The sequence below is a fragment of the Mycetomoellerius zeteki genome, unplaced genomic scaffold (genome assembly GCF_001594055.1).
Source record: "Mycetomoellerius zeteki isolate Tzet28-1 unplaced genomic scaffold, Tzet1.0 scaffold145, whole genome shotgun sequence".
Classification (NCBI taxonomy): domain Eukaryota; kingdom Metazoa; phylum Arthropoda; class Insecta; order Hymenoptera; family Formicidae; genus Mycetomoellerius; species Mycetomoellerius zeteki.
The window spans coordinates 227,687-246,295 of record NW_017256393.1 but is presented as its reverse complement, the minus strand read 5'-3'; the positions used below and the strand labels follow the sequence as shown (position 1 = coordinate 246,295).

The 18,609-nt window shown below is 36.2% G+C and overlaps 1 protein-coding gene across 2 annotated transcripts; it reads right to left on the bottom strand.

Moving 5' to 3' along the window:
* Positions 1–2,558: 2,558 nt before the first annotated feature.
* Positions 2,559–18,491, bottom strand: Pka-R2 (cAMP-dependent protein kinase type II regulatory subunit). Of its 2 annotated transcripts, XM_018462771.1 has the most exons (9): positions 17,493–18,491; positions 14,681–14,700; positions 9,538–9,634; positions 6,038–6,121; positions 5,223–5,329; positions 4,683–4,944; positions 4,283–4,441; positions 4,066–4,168; positions 2,559–3,754 (listed from the first exon to the last, which is right to left on the bottom strand). In XM_018462771.1, the coding sequence occupies exons 1-9, from the start codon at positions 17,700–17,702 to the stop codon at positions 3,624–3,626; spliced, it is 1,173 nt and encodes a 390-aa protein (XP_018318273.1). In that variant the 5' UTR covers positions 17,703–18,491; the 3' UTR covers positions 2,559–3,623. The 2 variants fall into 2 exon arrangements, with proteins under 2 accessions (XP_018318273.1, XP_018318272.1); XM_018462770.1 differs by lacking the exons at positions 14,681–14,700; positions 17,493–18,491 and adding an exon at positions 11,554–12,161 and having other exon boundaries at positions 9,538–9,636.
* Positions 18,492–18,609: the final 118 nt, after the last annotated feature.

The following is an 18,609-nucleotide window of genomic DNA, read 5'->3' as shown; positions in this document are numbered from 1 at the left end:
GTTTTTGTGATAAATGTACATGGCATTGTATATGAAATATGTATATTTTTAAATTAAGAAAATAATTGAGATTATTCTTTGTATAAATCATGATGTTAATATTAACTTAAGCAGTGATTCACAGCTGTAATGTACTTTGTTTAAATATTGAAATATAAAATTAATTTTTCTCGCTATCAAACTACTTTTCAAGAATTCGTTTTAACGTATTTTTTTTTTAAGAATTTCAACAGTTTTAAAGATTTTTTAAGACTAGTTCTTCAAGGTATTGAAGATTTACTAAGACTTATAATTTTCAATAATATTCGAAATCATTCAAAATTTCATGCTATCTAAATTGAAAATTTGCAGGAAAGAGAAGTGAATGCCCATCGATATAACACGTGAATACATGATAATACATTGCTGGACATAATGACAGAACACCGTGAAAAAATTACTAGAACATGAGTTTATATTAAATATATAACAATAAAAAAGTTCAAATAATATTTTAACAAATGATATTTGTAATCAATTTTTAACTGAAAGAGAAACAATAGGACTTTAATTACAAGACGCCTTCTTGATTAATAATTATTTATGAACAAAATATTATTAAATTATTATGAATAAATCTTTAAATAAGTTACTTAGTTATCTTATAAGTAATACTTAATAATACAAGTCAATGTCTTGTCGCCCATGTGAAATCGTAAACTCTTAATTCGCTAATATTATTGACTTACAAAGGCATTTATTAAAATTTACTAAAGTGTCTAATCGTTTTATCCAGCAGTGTAGATTGCGGATATACAACAAAATCTGTATCTTCGATTTTTCTTAAATCTTTCTTCCTTTGAAAGCAGAAAGACGAAGATCCAGTGGCACAATAAGGCATACTACTGTTACAATATTTATCCGTAGGACATATTTCGATATATATTGCCTTTAATGACGATAACATGAATTATACAACTATTGGAGAGTGTAAACTATTAATAGCAACTATTAATAGTAACAACATAAATTAATTAATTACTGGCTCGATCATCATATATACACATGCAAACACATTCACGCTCACACATAAACGACAATACGCAACATAGATAAATCTCATGATAGATACATACAGCAATGCGAATTGGACAGATTCTAACTTCAATACTTCACACTTAATTTAGCGAATGTAATCTAACACAAGTAAGTACTTATGCGTATTGAGTTTACTCAGTATGCGAATCAGCTCTTTTTTTGTTTTTTCTTTTTTTTTTCTTTTGCGATACGTGTAGAGTTTCTCGTGTCCAACAGTCGAGTCACTTTTATTAATCCATTAAAATTTCTATCTCACTTACATATAGAGATACGTTGGTTGAATTTAAAATAAATTCATCAGTTTGATGTCTCGCAAATTCGATTAATGATTATGATATTCTTTTATTTTTCTTGTAAGTGATTACAAGAAAGGAATGAAATACTCAGTCGAAAATAATATCACAGCCTGGAGATTCAGTGGAAGACTAAAGATATTATATTTCAAACAAACTGTTTTTCAATCATTAACATTCAAGTGTGAATTATTTTCAAATTGCGCGTTGAGATATCCATTGAATCAATTTAACTATTTACTTAAAGAATTCCACGAGATTTGATTAAGCTGTTAATAAGAAAATAAGTCATGCACGGGAAGAAAAAAGAAAAAATAAGGCCATGCAAGGCATCGGTATCGTAAGTGAAGAATAATTGATACAATTCCTATATAAATAATTGATTAACAATTTCTATGCTATCCTCTGTTTTACTTTCATACTAGTCTCCCTTTTCTCCCTCACACGATTGTGATATTATTTAAAAAGCCCTGCCGCTTCATCGCGAGATTCAGTCATATAGTAAATACACGGTTTACCGTAATAAAAAGTATCTTTTCTTTTTTCAACCGATATAATTGTCAGAAGAGAGCGTGACAAAAACACGGTCATAAAAAGTGACTAGCATTCGCACTTGTCCATACAATAATTGAATTGATTTTTGACTGGACTTTTATCACCATGATAGATGTATATCGTCATATACGTAACGTGTCTTGTACACATGTAATAAAAATAAGTTGACGGATTCTCGTAATCAATCCTCAAGTTACCATTATTTATCAGCAAGACACACTTGAATTTAACATTGGCTTAAACACGCGGTTATTTTTTTACGCTAATATTCACCTAATCTGATACATGCAAGTACAAAGTAATTAGAAAATGTTATACCCCTTTCTTCTCATTTAACATTTGTATGCAAGTTGCTATACATATTTTCTTTTAAATTACTTTGTACACGTACACGCGCAATGTATACATTTGTTTTACATCATTATATCCGCGCATTTAAGTCAATTTTAAGGCTCCTTTAGATCTGGACTTTCTATGCATCTTTTGAGAGTACTCTATATCCGAAATAGAATGCATTTATATACGACTCTGGCGTTTATCAATTTCTATTAATAAAGAAATATATATAATTCTTTTCAGAATTTACTTTTATTAGAAAATAATTGCTTTTTTAAAAAATCTACTATGTGCGTAATGTACTAATTTAATCGTAAATAATTATGTAAAATAACATTATAAATTAAAAAATTACTTCCACTATGTGCGTATGATGCATATTTGTGTATGTATATGTGCATATTTATTCGCGAAATGCATATTTACTACTTATCGCGAATCATAGACAAAATCTTGATTGTCTGATTTGATATTTTATCAAGATATTACATGTAACATTGTTAAATGGATGTATCAAAGAATATTGTACAATTCTGTTTGTTTTCATTAAAAATGGCAATGTTACTTTCATTATCTCCAAGAGTGATATGCATATATATAGGTATTTCATAGAAACCTTGCAAAAGATTTATGTCAATATTCAATTACTAATGTGGTCATTTCTCTTGTAATCTATCTTTTTTTGCCAGAGAGTAGTGTTAGAAGAGCATTCGATTTCGAATATTCTAGACTTCTGTCTTATAAATGTAGCCGCTGATCTGTTTAAAAATGGATAATGCACGAGAGTATACACGAATTGTGTGTGTGTGTGTGTGTGTGTGTGTGTGTGTGTGTGTGTGTGTGTGTGTGTGAGCATATAGATTGAATACACTGAGATAAACTTGAGTCATTCCGGGGATAAGTTAAATACTATAATAATGCTTGTATGTCCTAGACCTCAAAATGTTATATTGTGGTCTTTCACTGGGGCAATAATAAATAAAGATATTTATTTCGCAAACGATCGAGCATAACAGAATGCACTAATACTCTCTTTTTGATCCAATACAGTCTTAGAGAATAGTCATTAATACCGTGTTGTTACGTTAAACACGCGCATATAATCGAGCAGCCTACAGCTTTGTTCAATGTGTGTCGTAGGTATAAACTTGGTAACTATTATCGACGAATCTTACTCGGTATACGTCTAGGTGAACAGTCATACGAAACAGTTGACTCCGAAATGATACCCGAAACACGCGGGATGAGATTCAGAAGTAGGTGGTACAAGTTCTTTTGTGCTTGTTATATATTATATGCTGTACGAAAGTGTCGCGTCCTTTAGTACAGCAGTATGGCGACGTGGCTCTGCCCAGAAACAGTTCATCGAATGTCAGAGATGTTGGTTTTGCTGCCAAAAATTTTGACTAGTTGTTCTTCGTAATCGTCGATATTACGTTTCATAAGTTCCATACATGGACCAAGTAAACGTTCGAAAGCTTCGACGTCCAAAACTGTAAGCGTAAGGAATGACGGTTTCAGTGAATGAAATAATAATTTTAGACAAGCAAAATTGTTATTTGTATACATCCATTATATATATATATATAAAGTGTGGCATTCTATACATAGAACATTTCAGAATAGATTTAATATGCACAAAGAGAGGGAGAGAGAGAGAGAGAGAGAGAGAAGATATCATGACTATCTCCCATCATTTAACAAGCCGAAGCTGCGACGAATATCAATATTCGCAATTACTCGGCACAATGTTATTGATTACCTATCAATTCAGGAAACGTGGGCAGTAATGAAATAAACTTACATGCCAGTTTGATGTCTCCCACAGCGTAGGCCGAAGCGGCGCGTGGTTTATGCGTCACGAGTGCCAGCTCGCCTAAATAACCGCCAGCCGGAACACGATTAATCTGTAGGATATTAAAGGTCCCGAGTTAAGTAAGAAGAAAATTTTCTTGGCGCTCACCGTCGACGTAATCGGATCGTTTTGCGGGAAATCGGATTAGCGTATAATATAAATGTACCTCAATTTCACGACCGTGTTCGCCGAGTCTAGTGATTCTGACTACGCCATCCTCGACGAAGTACATTCCATCTGCGGTGTCGCCCTGCCTGATTATTTGCTCGCCATCGGAATACTGTTTCGGTACAAGGGCATCCGCTAAATTCATCCGCTCGTAAGCCTGGAAGAATTTAATACGATGCAAGTCTCGTAGGAGTTGATATTTTAAAAATTATTTCTTGTTTTTATTTAAATATATTTTTTTTTAACTAGAAGAGGAATAATGCTTTTGATAAAGAAAATATGGAATATATATTTAATCTCAAAATAAAAACTCGAGAACTATTTAAGATTTAAATTAAAAAAAAAAAAACATTCGAAGTCTTTAAAAGTAATTATATAAATAGTTATATAATACTTACCTCCAGAGACTTTAACATCGGCACTTTATTAATAAGATTCTCATACATTTTGCGCTTTTTGTAAGCTGATTTAAGAAGAATACGTCGGAAAGTTTGCCTATCCATGGCCCAGAGCGTGCCAGACGTAATAGCTTTGACAGTGGCTGCTCTAGGCATATTGTACAGAAGAGCCAATTCTCCGAAAGCACCACGATTGTCGTAAGTGTGAATATGATTCTCTGTTGTTGTGGCGAGGTCTTTGACGTACACCTCGAACTTTCCTCTGAAACACGAAATGCGACAAATAGAGACAATCAGAAATGGAAGATAAAAGATTAAAAACAATTATGTATATTTCTGTTTTGTCTGGATAGTTTCAAATTCCGATAAAATAAACAATCAAAAATAATTAGATTACTAAGCATTATTGTTTGAATATTTTCAGCTCTGAATAAAAGCACTGATCGACTGTGTGCATCCCCTCTTGGTTCACTGGATCTTCCCGCTGAAGGGAGAAGCCTATCGATACGTTAACTGTAATATATAAAGAAAAAGTATTACCTCTCGATCACATAAAAGTTGTCACCATCGTCGCCCTGCCGGATAATAAATTCTCCCGGTTGAACGATTTTTTCGAACATTGCGTCCAGTACGTCCGCCATTTGTTCCTGCAAAAGTAATTTTATTATACACGTTTAAATACGTTTTAGCGCAATATTATCGTCCGGGATTTAAAATATCGACTTTAATATTGTAGTACGCAAGCAGGGGGAGTAACGTTAATATCGCGGTGATAATCGATGTACGTGCTTCTACGTACATAAATACATTTATATACGTATATAAAGGTCTTTCATCATTATACATATTTCCTCTTAACGTAATTGATTCTTGGCCGATACAAAATCAATTTTTGCTAAGTGAAAATTTTTAGACCTCTCCTGTTTTCGTTGATTCTCAATTTTCGACGTTGGATAAATTGATGTGTGTAATTGTATATCGAATAAAAATTAAAGATTATAAAATAAATTGAAATAGAATATATTAAAAAAAACATTAAATAAATATATAAAAAAATAATATATTAAATATACATATATTAAAAATAAATAGAATATATTGAAAAAGTAGATAACTATAACGTTTAACATTATCCACTAGTCAAGTAACGACCAGTAATTTATATTTAAATGCGTCGCTAATGAAAGAAACAATTATCTCAATTATGCGAATCGTTTTGCTGGCAAAACCGATTGCTCTTAATGAGAGATTATTCGTGATTTTCTTGGTATTTCGCCCAACTGGCGCAAATATATCAAGTCGGTGTTATACCAATCCTATTTGCGATCATGTTGAATGCACTATGTTTAACTTACTTCGTCTAGAGCGCGAAATAGGAGTATGTTCTTAACGCTTTCACCGAGCCTTTGTCGCTGCTCGTCGCTCTTTGGATGGACCATCTGAAATCAATGAGCCGTATGAAGACAAAATGAAGTTTGAGTAAAATGTAGCTAGACAAAACTTCTAAATTTATTATTAAGGCGCCTGTATAATTGAGACGTCACTTCGTTGTCTCTACAGAGAAAATTTCTTCCCTTGATGAATAATTAGAAAACGATTTAATGTGCAATCTGAACAAGTGAAAACTATGTGAAATATATAGTGTTTCGTTCATTTTTGATTTATTAAACTTATATTCTCGTTTGTGTATAAGAAGTGATATTATTATCTAATAAATGAACATATGTATTGAGTTATTGCGTTTAATCATTATATCCATATATTTACTATGTTCAATAATTTTTACTGTTTATTCTTGTAATATTTAACTTCTAGAAATTATGCAATAAGATCTTTCGAAATCCTCTGTAAAAGTTACAACGAGCAAATTCAACAGTTTGACTAGAACTTGAGATCTTGCCCTTTATATGTTGGACGGTGAACTTTGACCTCTCCCACGCTTCACTTGCTATTATTTTAGAGAGAGTGCATCGTTTTTCAGATTTTAAAGATTATCAAGCTGTACGATTTTGCATAGAGTTCCTAGCAAATTTATTAATAATAAAAACGTCACACAGGTCATGCATAAAAGTTACGCAATAAAGCCTTGCTATTTTTTAATATAATAATAGCGTAAAGTTCAGGATATTTAACGTCTATGTGGTACCTTTAATAAGGAGTTTTTGCAATAGCGTTTATTCAGATACAGTGAACGCTAAAGTCAAGTTATCTTCTTCCTAACAACTAATTAAGAAAAGGATAGCGTGATTTTAGCGTTCACCATATCTGAATTCACGTTATTGCAAAAACTCCTTAATGTCTAGAAGTATTTACGAAGTACATAATAACTATAATCGGTACATATTTTCTACACAGGGAAACAGCCCTGGAATTAAAAAATTCCATTCTTCAAGAGTGCCCTCGCCGAAGCTGCTGTTAATGTTACGTTATTCGTTTAAACCTTAATTCTTCTGCTCGTAAAAAGTCGCGCCTCTGCCATTAAAATTATTCGCCTTTAAAATTTCTCACTCCCGTCTGCACGTTGGCGACTTGCGCCGTTATTGCGACCAGCAATATCCCTCGTTTGCAGCAAGTGCATACGCGGTAATCGGTCTCTCCACAAGAGCGGCTGGTTCTTTTGTTTTGTTATCGTCGCCAATTGTAATGCACACAGAAACGATCAATTTCGCAGGGAACCTCCTCGTTCCCATTACCGACGTGTCCCATCTGCCGCACTATTGTGCAGCCGGGCCGCGTGTATCGTATGATTAAAACTTTACCGAGGGTCAACCGTTTGTCGACGTTTGCCATTTGTAAAACTGTTATTTCATCGCGTATTCGGCGCGTTATCCTTTCTATCGCGCATGGTGTTTTGTTTCTTGTCGCCGCGCGTAATATATTTTAACGATAGAGCTTTCGATGCCACAATTTAAAATCGATTTTTCTATCTTCACAACTCTCCAGTGTTTTCATGTATTTTTTCAATTGCCTAAAGTTAAAAATTCCATTTTTAACTGAAGAATTTAGCTGAGTGTGGATATTTTTTCTATTCGGAGTCCTAAAGTTTGATTCGCGTAAAACTCTTCTTTCTTACTCATAACGCGGGTATTATAAGCGCATCTTCGCTAAGGAAAAATCGACTCCAAATTGACCGAGAAATTCACCGTTAAAGAAGAACGAGCGAATCTGATGTACCTTTTATCGTAAAACGGTTAAGGAGCTTCAATGTACGTCGAAGTTGTCTAGTCTCGGCCTTTCTAAAAATCGCGAGTGTCCCAGTTTTCTCTGCTATTGTTCTAGTTGTCGTGGCATATAGAAAGAAAATATGATCGGTCGGCCTATAAGGGAGAGAGAGAGAGAGAGAGAGAGAGATAGCCGATTTTCTCTTCGTATAACCAGCCACCACGGGATGACGATAATCGGATTCACCAGGGCTATCTTTGTGAAAATGCTCTCTCTCTCTCTCTCTCTCTCTCTCTCTCTCTCTCTCTCTCTCTCGTCGAGAACCCGACCCCTCGCAAAACCCCTTACTACCCTAGAAATACATACATACACATACACCGTACACGTTCCTTTCTCCCTCATTCACGTGCGCGTATGTACGATACGTACACACGACGATGATGCATACATACATGTAAATCACGTCCGTGCCAGGTTATCGAACACGAGGCCTGACGTCACAAAGGTACATCGTCGACCTCGCATCGCCGAGCAAAGTAACTCTTCGTTCGCGTTTCGTCATTCGCGCGGCAGCAAGCCGCGAGAGAGAGAGACAGAGAGAGAGAGAGGGAGAGAGGGGGGAGAGAGAGAGACTGTGCACCAGCTATGCTTTAATAGACTGTGATATATATTATGTACCTCGCGTATATACACACATATACACGTGCGGCGTATAACGACATTTCGTAACGAGAGGAAAGAAGAGAGAGAGAGAGAGAGAGAGAGAGAGAGAGAGAGAGGGGCTCTATTTTCTGCTACCACCGAAAAAAAATCTAAACCTCCATGTCAAAGACGGAACGTTCGTCATCGCCACTTCTCGTCGAAGCGAAATACTGGCGATAACGAATACATGCGAATGCATTATATGAATCCGTCCTCTACTTGCGTGGTTAACTTTGCGTCACGTCTTCGGGTCGACCGATTTTAGATTTCCGTAGCCGCTCCACGAAAATAAGTAATTAACGAGACGCATATAAGAGCGCGCTTTCGATTCAGCATCACGCCAAAAGTGAGACCGACCGGGACGAGATTTCAATATTTTAATCTCCGCGAAAATGTTAACTTTTATTAAAAAGTCAGCTAATTCTCTCGTATCACATTTCAGTATATTCGCGCGGAATTTCTTACGTCAACACGATTGTTCCTTCGGCCAAACACGTATTTTTGCGATCCCGACGATTACTTACGCAGCTACAATTGACGCATCGGTTTTCGCCAATTCGACGGACGTGACAAGCGTAAAAAATGCATGCTTCCAAAGCCTCGTTGTTGGGAAAAAATATTGGCTATTGCAACATCTGATGATACAAAGTCTAAAACCGACGGCAACGTGATGTGACGCATATCGAGAAGAGAAATGGCCAAACGGCGTTTTGGGACAAACAAATCTGCCATCGTTCGAGCAACTATCGAGCCAATAGCGTCATTACGTATTATTGGCGCAGTTGCATTAACATAATTTATCGTGGCGGAATTTATCGCGAACGTAATCTGTTCAATCAATTGGCACTTTTTCAAATTATTTTCTTTTTTTCGGAAAAATGTGCGACGCGCGAGATGCCTCGCAAATGATGCCTCATTCGTACGGTCTTGTTATCGGAAACGTGCGTAATAATTCGTGGAATAGTAACAATAACACACGTGATATATATACCTTGAAGCCGTCATCCTCCTCGTCATCCTCGGGATTATAAGTCTCCGCGAAAACGTTTTTTGCTCTTCCTTCTGGAAGCAAATCGGCCGACTGGTGGCTCTAAAATACAAAAGAGACATTTCGATTAAGCAAAGACACAATTACTATTAAATTATAAGAAAAGAAAAAATATATGGAGAGCAATCAAATTGATTAAATGTCGATCAATTAAAATGTAAAACAAGATGTAATTGAAGGAGAGCGAGATAAATGGCGCAGTTTACTCTGGTCCTTATTAACGAGGATAATAATCAAAGGAAAAATTGACAGTATCGTTTAATGATATATGAATAATTTTTAGTTTGATCGACAATGGCGGTTTCAATCTAGAAATATACAATTATCGCGATAATAAAATGAAGGCTCGTGTTTTATTATAGATGACAATTTTATGCATGTTTACTACGTCAAGTTTGACATTTACGTAATTGGACGATTGTGTGTGTGTGTATGTGTGTATTTTCGAGAGAACAGTCTCCAAGAATTCGACGTGGATTGCAAAAGCCGCCGCGTAAAAAATGATCTGTCGTTCAATTATGTAAATGCGAACCGCTGCGTGTTGGCTCGTTTAGTTAACTACAGCAAAATCCGGTCTCCGGTAATAAACGAAGGAGGAATATAGGCAGTAATTTTCGGAGTTTTAACATTAGCATTTTGAATGGTGTCACAGAGAAATATCATATCCTTTTAGAGCTTTATGCGACAGAAGTTTTTGCTGAAGTTTTATTTTCGATCTCTTTGCAATTTGTGATAGAGACTCGTTGAAACTTTTTTTTCTGTAATGACATACTATCAACGTCTTTCTAAAGTGTTGACTTATCGTCTTGAAACACTCCACATACATCGAGTACAGATATTGAACGCGTATTATCTTTCTTGAAGAGACATGAATTTCCTTATACAGTAAAAATTCTGTTTCGTCGGTTTACCTCATCCCAATTACAAATATATTTTCCCGCTGTTGTGCGCAATATATGATTTTCCGTAACTGGTAACAGGATAATTCTATATATAAAGAAGATAAGTCGAAAGTATAGAGGATAAATATTTCCTCGAATATTTCCGTTTCCAAGAAAATTAATCTTGAAAGTTCAAAGATTATTAACAACTTACTCTCTTAAAACTTCTTTTGAAAATTAATGGTGTCTTTTTTTTTTCCTTCGCGACATTAGATATTGCGAGAAAAACACATGGAAAAAAAAAGATTTGTTAAACTGAAAACTTCACTGATTCAGCAAATCTACAGTCGTAATATACGAACAGCCAGGTTTCTATGTTAAAGCGCAACAAAGTTAGTTATATAGTTGAATGAAATTATAGGTAATCATATTTGTTGTAAAGCAATTTTCTACGAAAATCAATCCAATATGTAGATCAAAATTTTTAACGAAACATGCTAGCTAAAGCGACGCATATTTTTGTTACTATGAAGAAAATATTAGTAATTTTTATTGTTATATTAGCACTACTTTTATTGTAGTAAAGAATTAGCTAAATTATCATACTAATAATTACTAACAGACTTTTCGTGTTAAACCATCAAATCTTTTTAGTCATAAATGTTAGACTCGCGCAGCAAGCTATACTTTACTGAATCATCCAATCTTTTCTCAAATTTTTCTCCATGCGGTGCAACGCGATTAAAAAACCTATGCTATTTTTTCAAACGAATACAAATTTATATTTCTATTACTCTTTCCAAATGTAACAAGTTTTCAAAGTGTCGCGAAATCTGTCATACACTGAAAAAAAAATTACTAATAAAAAAATAATAGTTAAATCAACTTAACCCAGCGATTCTTGTATCAAGTAATATATGTTTATATTCAGTAAATATTTATTTAAAATTATTCAAACAAATATTTTTAAAAATTTAGTATTTTTTTCAGTGTACGACTCACAAGTTTTGTCTTGTGTCTCGTCATTAATTTGACGAGACACAAAACAGAAACTCCATGGTGTTTAATTCTTTCCCACCTCTGTCATCCACTGGCTCGATGACGGAGATGAGCGACATTTGGTCCGCGGAGAAAAGAAACACGCGGCAGAAACGTGCACGAGAAACACGTTCGTCCTTGTTGGCAGTACGTTCACGTTCACTTGTCACGAAACAAGAAATATGTCGTAGGCGATACCTCGTATCTACTAACAACTAATTCACAGACACGATTTTATCACAATATTACACTAAGGTAAGAAATTTCGACGTGGTACGAAGTAAACGGAGCGCGCGCGGTAAACAACTCCGGAACGTAGCATCCGTGTACAGAGTAATGCAGTCATAAATATTCTCTTCCTAGACGTTTCTCTTCCTTTCTACTCCGACGAGCATTTTACCCAACGATCGTGAGTAAACTAAACAATCGGACGAATCAAAGGGGTTGGCTCCGTTTTTTATTTCAGTTACGACTTCTGTTGGGAAAAGAGTTCCCTGATGCGCGAATACATTTACGAGATTCGTATCCGCGTTGATCCACGCGCGCGTTTTTCCTTCGAAGATGAAAAGATGAAACAAACTACGAGACGCACAGACGAAGAGGATCGCGTCCGGGATGTGCAGTCGCGTCGTACTGACGAGACGAGATTGCGGTCGCCGGTTAAGCGCTTGTAAGCGCTGCACGAACAACTATTGAACTATATCGAAACCACCGCGCATCCGAGAATCTCATCTCGCGACAGCGCCTGACCAGACCCGACTGGACCGTGTTCAATGTTGGTGCAGCTGAGCGATTGGATTCCTCAAATCGCGCGCAGGCCTCGAAAAGTGTGAATCGAGTCGATCTGAAACGGTGTTTGGCGAAACTTCAGCGAAACTTTCAACTAAACGACAGTGCTTCACTTTGCGTGCGTTTTTCTTCTACAAGACTCTTCGGACGCGCATCTCCGAGATCGAAGCGATACTCCCCTTCCTCGCCCCACGTGACAATAATAACCAAGTCCAGGCTTTCGTTCTGGGGGTAGAAGGAAAGGATGGTGGAGAGCGCGGAAACCACGTGAGAATTTCCGGGGGGGATCTCGATCGATTATCGCGACTTTAATCCGAGCGAGATTGAGAAACGTTTAGAGAATGATGAAAGGGAAGTCGCGAAAGTTCAGAGTGGCTACGTTTACACCGTGAATTTAGGCCGCGACCTATACAATAGATGTCTTTGTTTATCTTGTATATTAAACAAAGACACCTATCGTATAAGTCGCGGACTAAGCGCACGGTGTAAACGTACACAGAGAGAAAAATGTTTGGTATTTGTAACTATAATTATGATTATTACTGCTATAATAATAACAGTAACTATATATATAGTTCCAGCAACAAATGTATATAATTGGCAACCTAAAATTATAGTCACTTGTATCATTTTTATGGTAATTTCAACTATTTTATGGTTATAACAACTATAATTATAGTCATTTTAGATTGCCAATTATATACATTTGTTGCTGGAACTATATATATAGTTACTGTTATTATTATTATAGCAGTAATAATCATAATTATAGTAATATATAATTATAGTTATAAATACCAAACATTTTTCTCTCTGTGTAGCCACTGAGTCTGGAATAATTTATTAGTATGTGCTACTCGGAGTAAGATGTAAATCGGACCCCAACTAACGCTAAATATTCCTGAAATATTCGTAAAATGTGACGTCCCAAGAATATTCCGGAATATTTTCAGAGTGTAAAAATAACATTCAAAAAATCGTTGAATATCTATTCATATATTGTTACAGATTCAAAGAATATTCTCCATATATGTTTCATATATAATTATAAAATTATAATTTTCCTAGAAATTCCATATCCAAAGGTCCCTGAATTAATTTTTAAATGAAACTGTACTGTCAAAAAAACACATTTCATTTACTTTGACCTTGGAGCCTAATTTTAGTGGATCGCTTTACAGTTGAAATGCTATGACCTTTATATTCTTTCCTATACGATTCCTATTTACGAATTAATGTAAAAGCAACATTCACACTCTAAATTTTTGGGAATAAAATTTTACTTTCGAACAGCGATAGTTTAGCAGGAATTAAATTTTCACTCTTAGAGAGTGAAGAAAAAACTCCAAGCGCGAGAGTCAATTTTTAATTTCTGAATAATCTCACTCTCCGAAAAGAGAGACTGAAGGTAAATGTTAAGTTAGCCCGCCTACGTTCAATCCTGACGAAATTAAGCTCATTTGATGTGTCTTTGAACAAGACAAATGAATCTGGCTGAAAAAAGCGTCGTTTTGCCTCGCGAAGCGAGATATTAATCATTCAAATAGACTTTTTAGAAAATTCACTCTTTAAAAGAGTGTGCCAAACTGGCGTAACTATCACTTTTCTTGGAGTGAAATTTCACTCCCAAAAATTTAGAGTGCAAATAATCGTTAAATATTCCATTCATACAACACTATATATTCCGTAAAATTATATTTTTCCTAGAAATTATATATTCGGAAGACCCTGAATTAATTTTTAAACGAAATTGTACTGTCAGAAATTTTATTTGCTTTCCTCTTAGAACTTAATTTTGGGGATTCACTTCACAAACGAAATGCAGGGGGATGCGTTCAGGAATTACGTCCATACGGAAAAAATTTTATATTTAAAATTACTATAATGTGATAGAAGCTGCGGACCGTCATGTAATTATAAGTTTAAATGCTATAGCCATTTTTTTTTAAAAACAATAATGCAACGTAATTTTTACACTTTCTCATAGTAAAAATTTTTTATTACAAAAGCAAAACTTGTTGAATAAAAGTTAGTATTGTAAAAATAAGTAAAAAATATATACCTAGCAAATTTTGTTTGCGTACCATAGTAAAAATTAACTCTTTCCATGTTAGAATATGGTTTAAGCATTGATTTAACAAAAATTACTTCATTTATGTGATAAAAATTAGTATTACCATAGTAAAAGTTATGTCGGAATCGTGATGGTCCATGAAAATATAAAACGTAGTAAAATGTAATTTAGAATTCTATTAAAACTTAATATAAAATTTTCTCCGTACAGATAACTCTGATGTATACTTTTGTTATAGTATACGTAACGTATATTACAGCGACGTAAATTATAGTCTAGAGTCATCTAGGAGTAATTCCTGAACGCATCCCTATTTTTTATGCTCTTTTCATTTTTATTTACGAGTTAATGCATTTTCGCTATTACGACTCTCTGTCGCCGGGGATGCGTACTGCTCGCACGAGAAATATTCATACGATATTCCGAACATTTCATTAATATTTGAACATTCTGTGAAAGTTCTTTTACTGTTTCAGAATATTCGGCACATCGGGAATACGAATCGAACTTGTCACGAATGATGTGTTAACTGAGAGTATCACGATGAATGGCAAGGGCGATCTTTGCGGCCAAATAATTCGCTCGCAAAGGAGTCTGAGAGATTTATTACGATTCTTGAAACGTAATAATTTTGTATTTTGAAACGAGAAGAAAATTTAAAAAATGAGCAAATCAATTAGATATTGTCTATCTAGATGTTTAATGAAGTTATAAATATTCCAGTAAATTCAATAATTTTTGTAAGTTTCACCGAGTTGTGTAGTGATACAAAATCTAAACGCTTAAAACGAAGTGAAAATTACGAAAGTAAATTCACTATATAGGTGTTGCCCAATGAAGTGATAAATATTCTAGTAAATTCACTCACTTCTATAATTTTTATCTCGCTCTAAGAACCGTAATAAGCCTCTTGTATGTGATAATAAAAAAAATAATTTGTATAAATAGTAATTAGGAAAGAAAATAAAAACGCGTTCAACAGAAAAAGCAGCTTTGCAACTGTTGTAAAATTTTTTAATATAACTGGCTATACATTTTAAGCCAGTGAGTAAGAACGAGACTAATTATATTAAAAAATTTTACAACAGTTGCAAAGCTGTTCTTTTCTGCGGAACGCAACCATTGATAAAGATATACACACATTGATAAAAAAGAAAAAATATTAGAACATCTATTTTCGTTCCCCCGTAGTGAAGTTGTTCGCCGAGACGTAATAGTTGGGGATAGAGTTTAATATTCCGTGCAATTTTATAAAAAGGATACTTCGTGTGACTCAGGCAGGAATCAAGAATATCTCTGGCTCGACAGTGAGAGGGATCCAATAATATCCCAAAAGCATTTATGCTAGTCTCTTCGAGAGATTTAAGGAACTTCCTTCTTGATTGGGTAAAAAAGGATCGAAAATTGAATCAATCTGGGAAAAAAGGAGAAGTATTGTTTTTCGTGAAAGAAAGGATGTCGGTACTATAGAAAGAAAGAAAAGGAGAAAAGAAAGAAAGATGTCTAAGCTTCGAATTCGATACAGACTGGAAATTGCATGCGAATAGAAGCATTTCGATATCACATGCATTTCTCAGTGGAACATCCCAGCGTTTATTCAGACATACATTTCGCACTGCCATTACGTGCGCGGCTCGTTTGGAAACCGATTCCACCAATATCGTTCAGCACTAATCCCACATAATTGCCCGTATTACATCACCAACGTTACGATCCCGAGGGGTAAAGAGAGAATTGGTTCAACTAACTCCGGAATTAATCAGCATATCGGTGGTCGAATCCAGACATCCGTTCAATGGATGATCACCTGATATCGCTAAATATATCGATCAATGGCTGCGTTTAGCAGGAAGAGTTTTATGACTGTTGTAAGATCTTTTAGAATAAAGCCCATTCTACACAATTGTGTAAGCGTAGTTATAAGTGGTTGCAATTGTAAGAATTGACTAATTACAGTCGAATATTTTCCTCATATTTGACTGTGATTGATTAATTCTTATAACTACAACCATTTATAACCACGCTTACGCAATTGTAGAATGAGCTTAATTGATTCTTGCTTTTAATTCCTCTTAATTCTTCACTGGATCTAAATGCATAAAGATAAACCAATCATATTAAAAAATCTTATAACAGTTGCAAAGTTATTTTTTTCTGTTGAACACAGCCATTAAGAAAAAAGACAGACAGAGAATACGGCGTGGAATAAATGACCGATTGCTCAATTTTATTAAATTATTATCACCGTCTATTACTGGTAAATTACTGATATATATATGCCGCATTATACCCGGAATCACGATATTTCTTCTCTCCGCCCACCTCTCCGTCTTTTATCCACCCCCGGAAGGAAAGTGAGAATCGAAACCGCGACGACGAGTCAATTGACGTTGGTAGAATCGACCCTGCACGCTTAACTTACAACTGATATCGATTTGAGCAGCTCTCGACCAGCTCAAGCTTAACTCTACTAACGTCGTGATTGACACTAATCACAATCAGTTAACCAAGCTATTTGTCACTCTATACCTGCGCAAACAATGTCTGATTTTTTTCTTATAAATTGAAGAGAGAAAATCGCTTGAGAGAGAGAGATTTCTCGAATTCGAGATAACAGTAAAATCGTTACTATCTTCGGGCAGGTTTTTCGATAAGTGCTCTGCTGATTATTTAATTTATTAATTTAATTAAATTAAGAAAATATAACGGCACGCTGTTTGAGAAATAGAAAAATTTTAAGGAATCAAACCGACTGATATTATTTCGGAGCATTGACTGTAATATGCAAAACATTCTTCGCATTTTAGATTTTTTAGAAGATATATTTGGTATCGATTTTTCTCACATAAAGAATTATAAAGATGAAAAGTCTTCCACTTGAAAAATTTTACACGGCCATAATTTGTACAATTCGTTTTGGTCATAAAGCTTCAGAATGGACCTAAATGGATTTATCTATCTTGTTTTTAGACCTGTCGGTTCCTGTGGACAAGCATTATTGACAGAATCGCCCATGATCGTGAGATACCGTGAGACGGAAACTGGGATAGAGAGAGAGAGAGAGAGAAAGCAAAAGAGAGATATCTCGTCCTCTCCCAAGACTCACCTTCATCGACAGACTCATCCGGCGTGGACGAACAGGTTTGATGTCCGTCCGTATGGATAAGCTGCGTACGCCGTGCGTCACGTAGCCGCGTGAAAAAGTCCACAGCATAGTCGATGATATCGCCGGGCTGCTCCAGCAGATAGCTGATTGTGAACTCCAGCAGGACGTCGCGCAGGTCGTCCGGCACCGTGATCTTGCCGGCGTTACGTTGGCAGCTCATCTTCCTATTCCCCCAAAGACGATCGCCGATCTAGCTACCACGAGGAAACGTCCTTTCTTTACGTCTCTCTTTCCTTCACGCGTTTTTATCCCGCTTCCGAATTTTAGGCTCGACGGAAGCCTTGGAGTTTCTGCACTTCACGCAGCACAGCCGAATTGTCACGCGCTACAAGCTACACGTCACGGATTCTCGCGGAGTCTCGCGCGGGCCGAAGCGAGCAGCGATCGGGATACCGGGGACAGAAGCTAGAGTCGGAGCTAGAGCAGGAGCTAGAGCCGGAGCTGTAGCTGGGCTTTAAAGCCGGGGTCGGGGAAAGGAGAGGAACGAGAAACGCTCGACGCGTCGTACCGCCGCCCACCTTCGACGCGCTGCTGCTCCGCTGCCACCACCTTCACCACCGCCACCGTCGTCGTCGCACCGCGCCGCCGGCCGTTCGTGCACCGGCAAATCGTCACCGCTGCCACCACCGTTGGCAAGCCCCGCTCGCTTCCCGGTGCACCGCGCTGACTATCGACGACGGGGGGCTAGCTGCCTACCGTGACGACGATGCGCACAGTCGCGCCGAACATACGACGAGAACCTCGACTAATCCTCAGAGGAGACGAAGAACAAACCGATTGCGGTCGCTAAGATGGCGACTGATAGCACCCGCACCCGCGCCTCATCGCGCCGCGGATCGCGCGACGGGATGTGCGGGTACTCACGCCAAGTTCAGGTCGAGTCGAATTCGATTATTCTCGTCGAGTTCGATTCGAGATGAAACGAACGAACGCGCGCTTTATCTTGTGAAGTTAGGCGCGTGTTGTCTCTTTATCGTAATTGATCGTATTGTTAGAAATCAAAACTATGTTTACACACAATTTGTTATTTATTCTTTAATTTTATATGTAATATTTGATGAGTATCG

Coding starts and splice junctions, on each gene's coding strand:
- Pka-R2 (XM_018462771.1), bottom strand. CDS start 17,702: ATGAGCTGCCAACGTAACGCCGGCAAGATCACGGTGCCGGACGACCTG. Junction 6,122..9,537: donor AGGAGGATGACGGCTTCAAG/GTATATATATCA, acceptor CATTGATTTCAG/ATGGTCCATCCAAAGAGCGA. Junction 3,755..4,065: donor GGGAGACATCAAACTGGCAT/GTAAGTTTATTT, acceptor TTACGCTTACAG/TTTTGGACGTCGAAGCTTTC.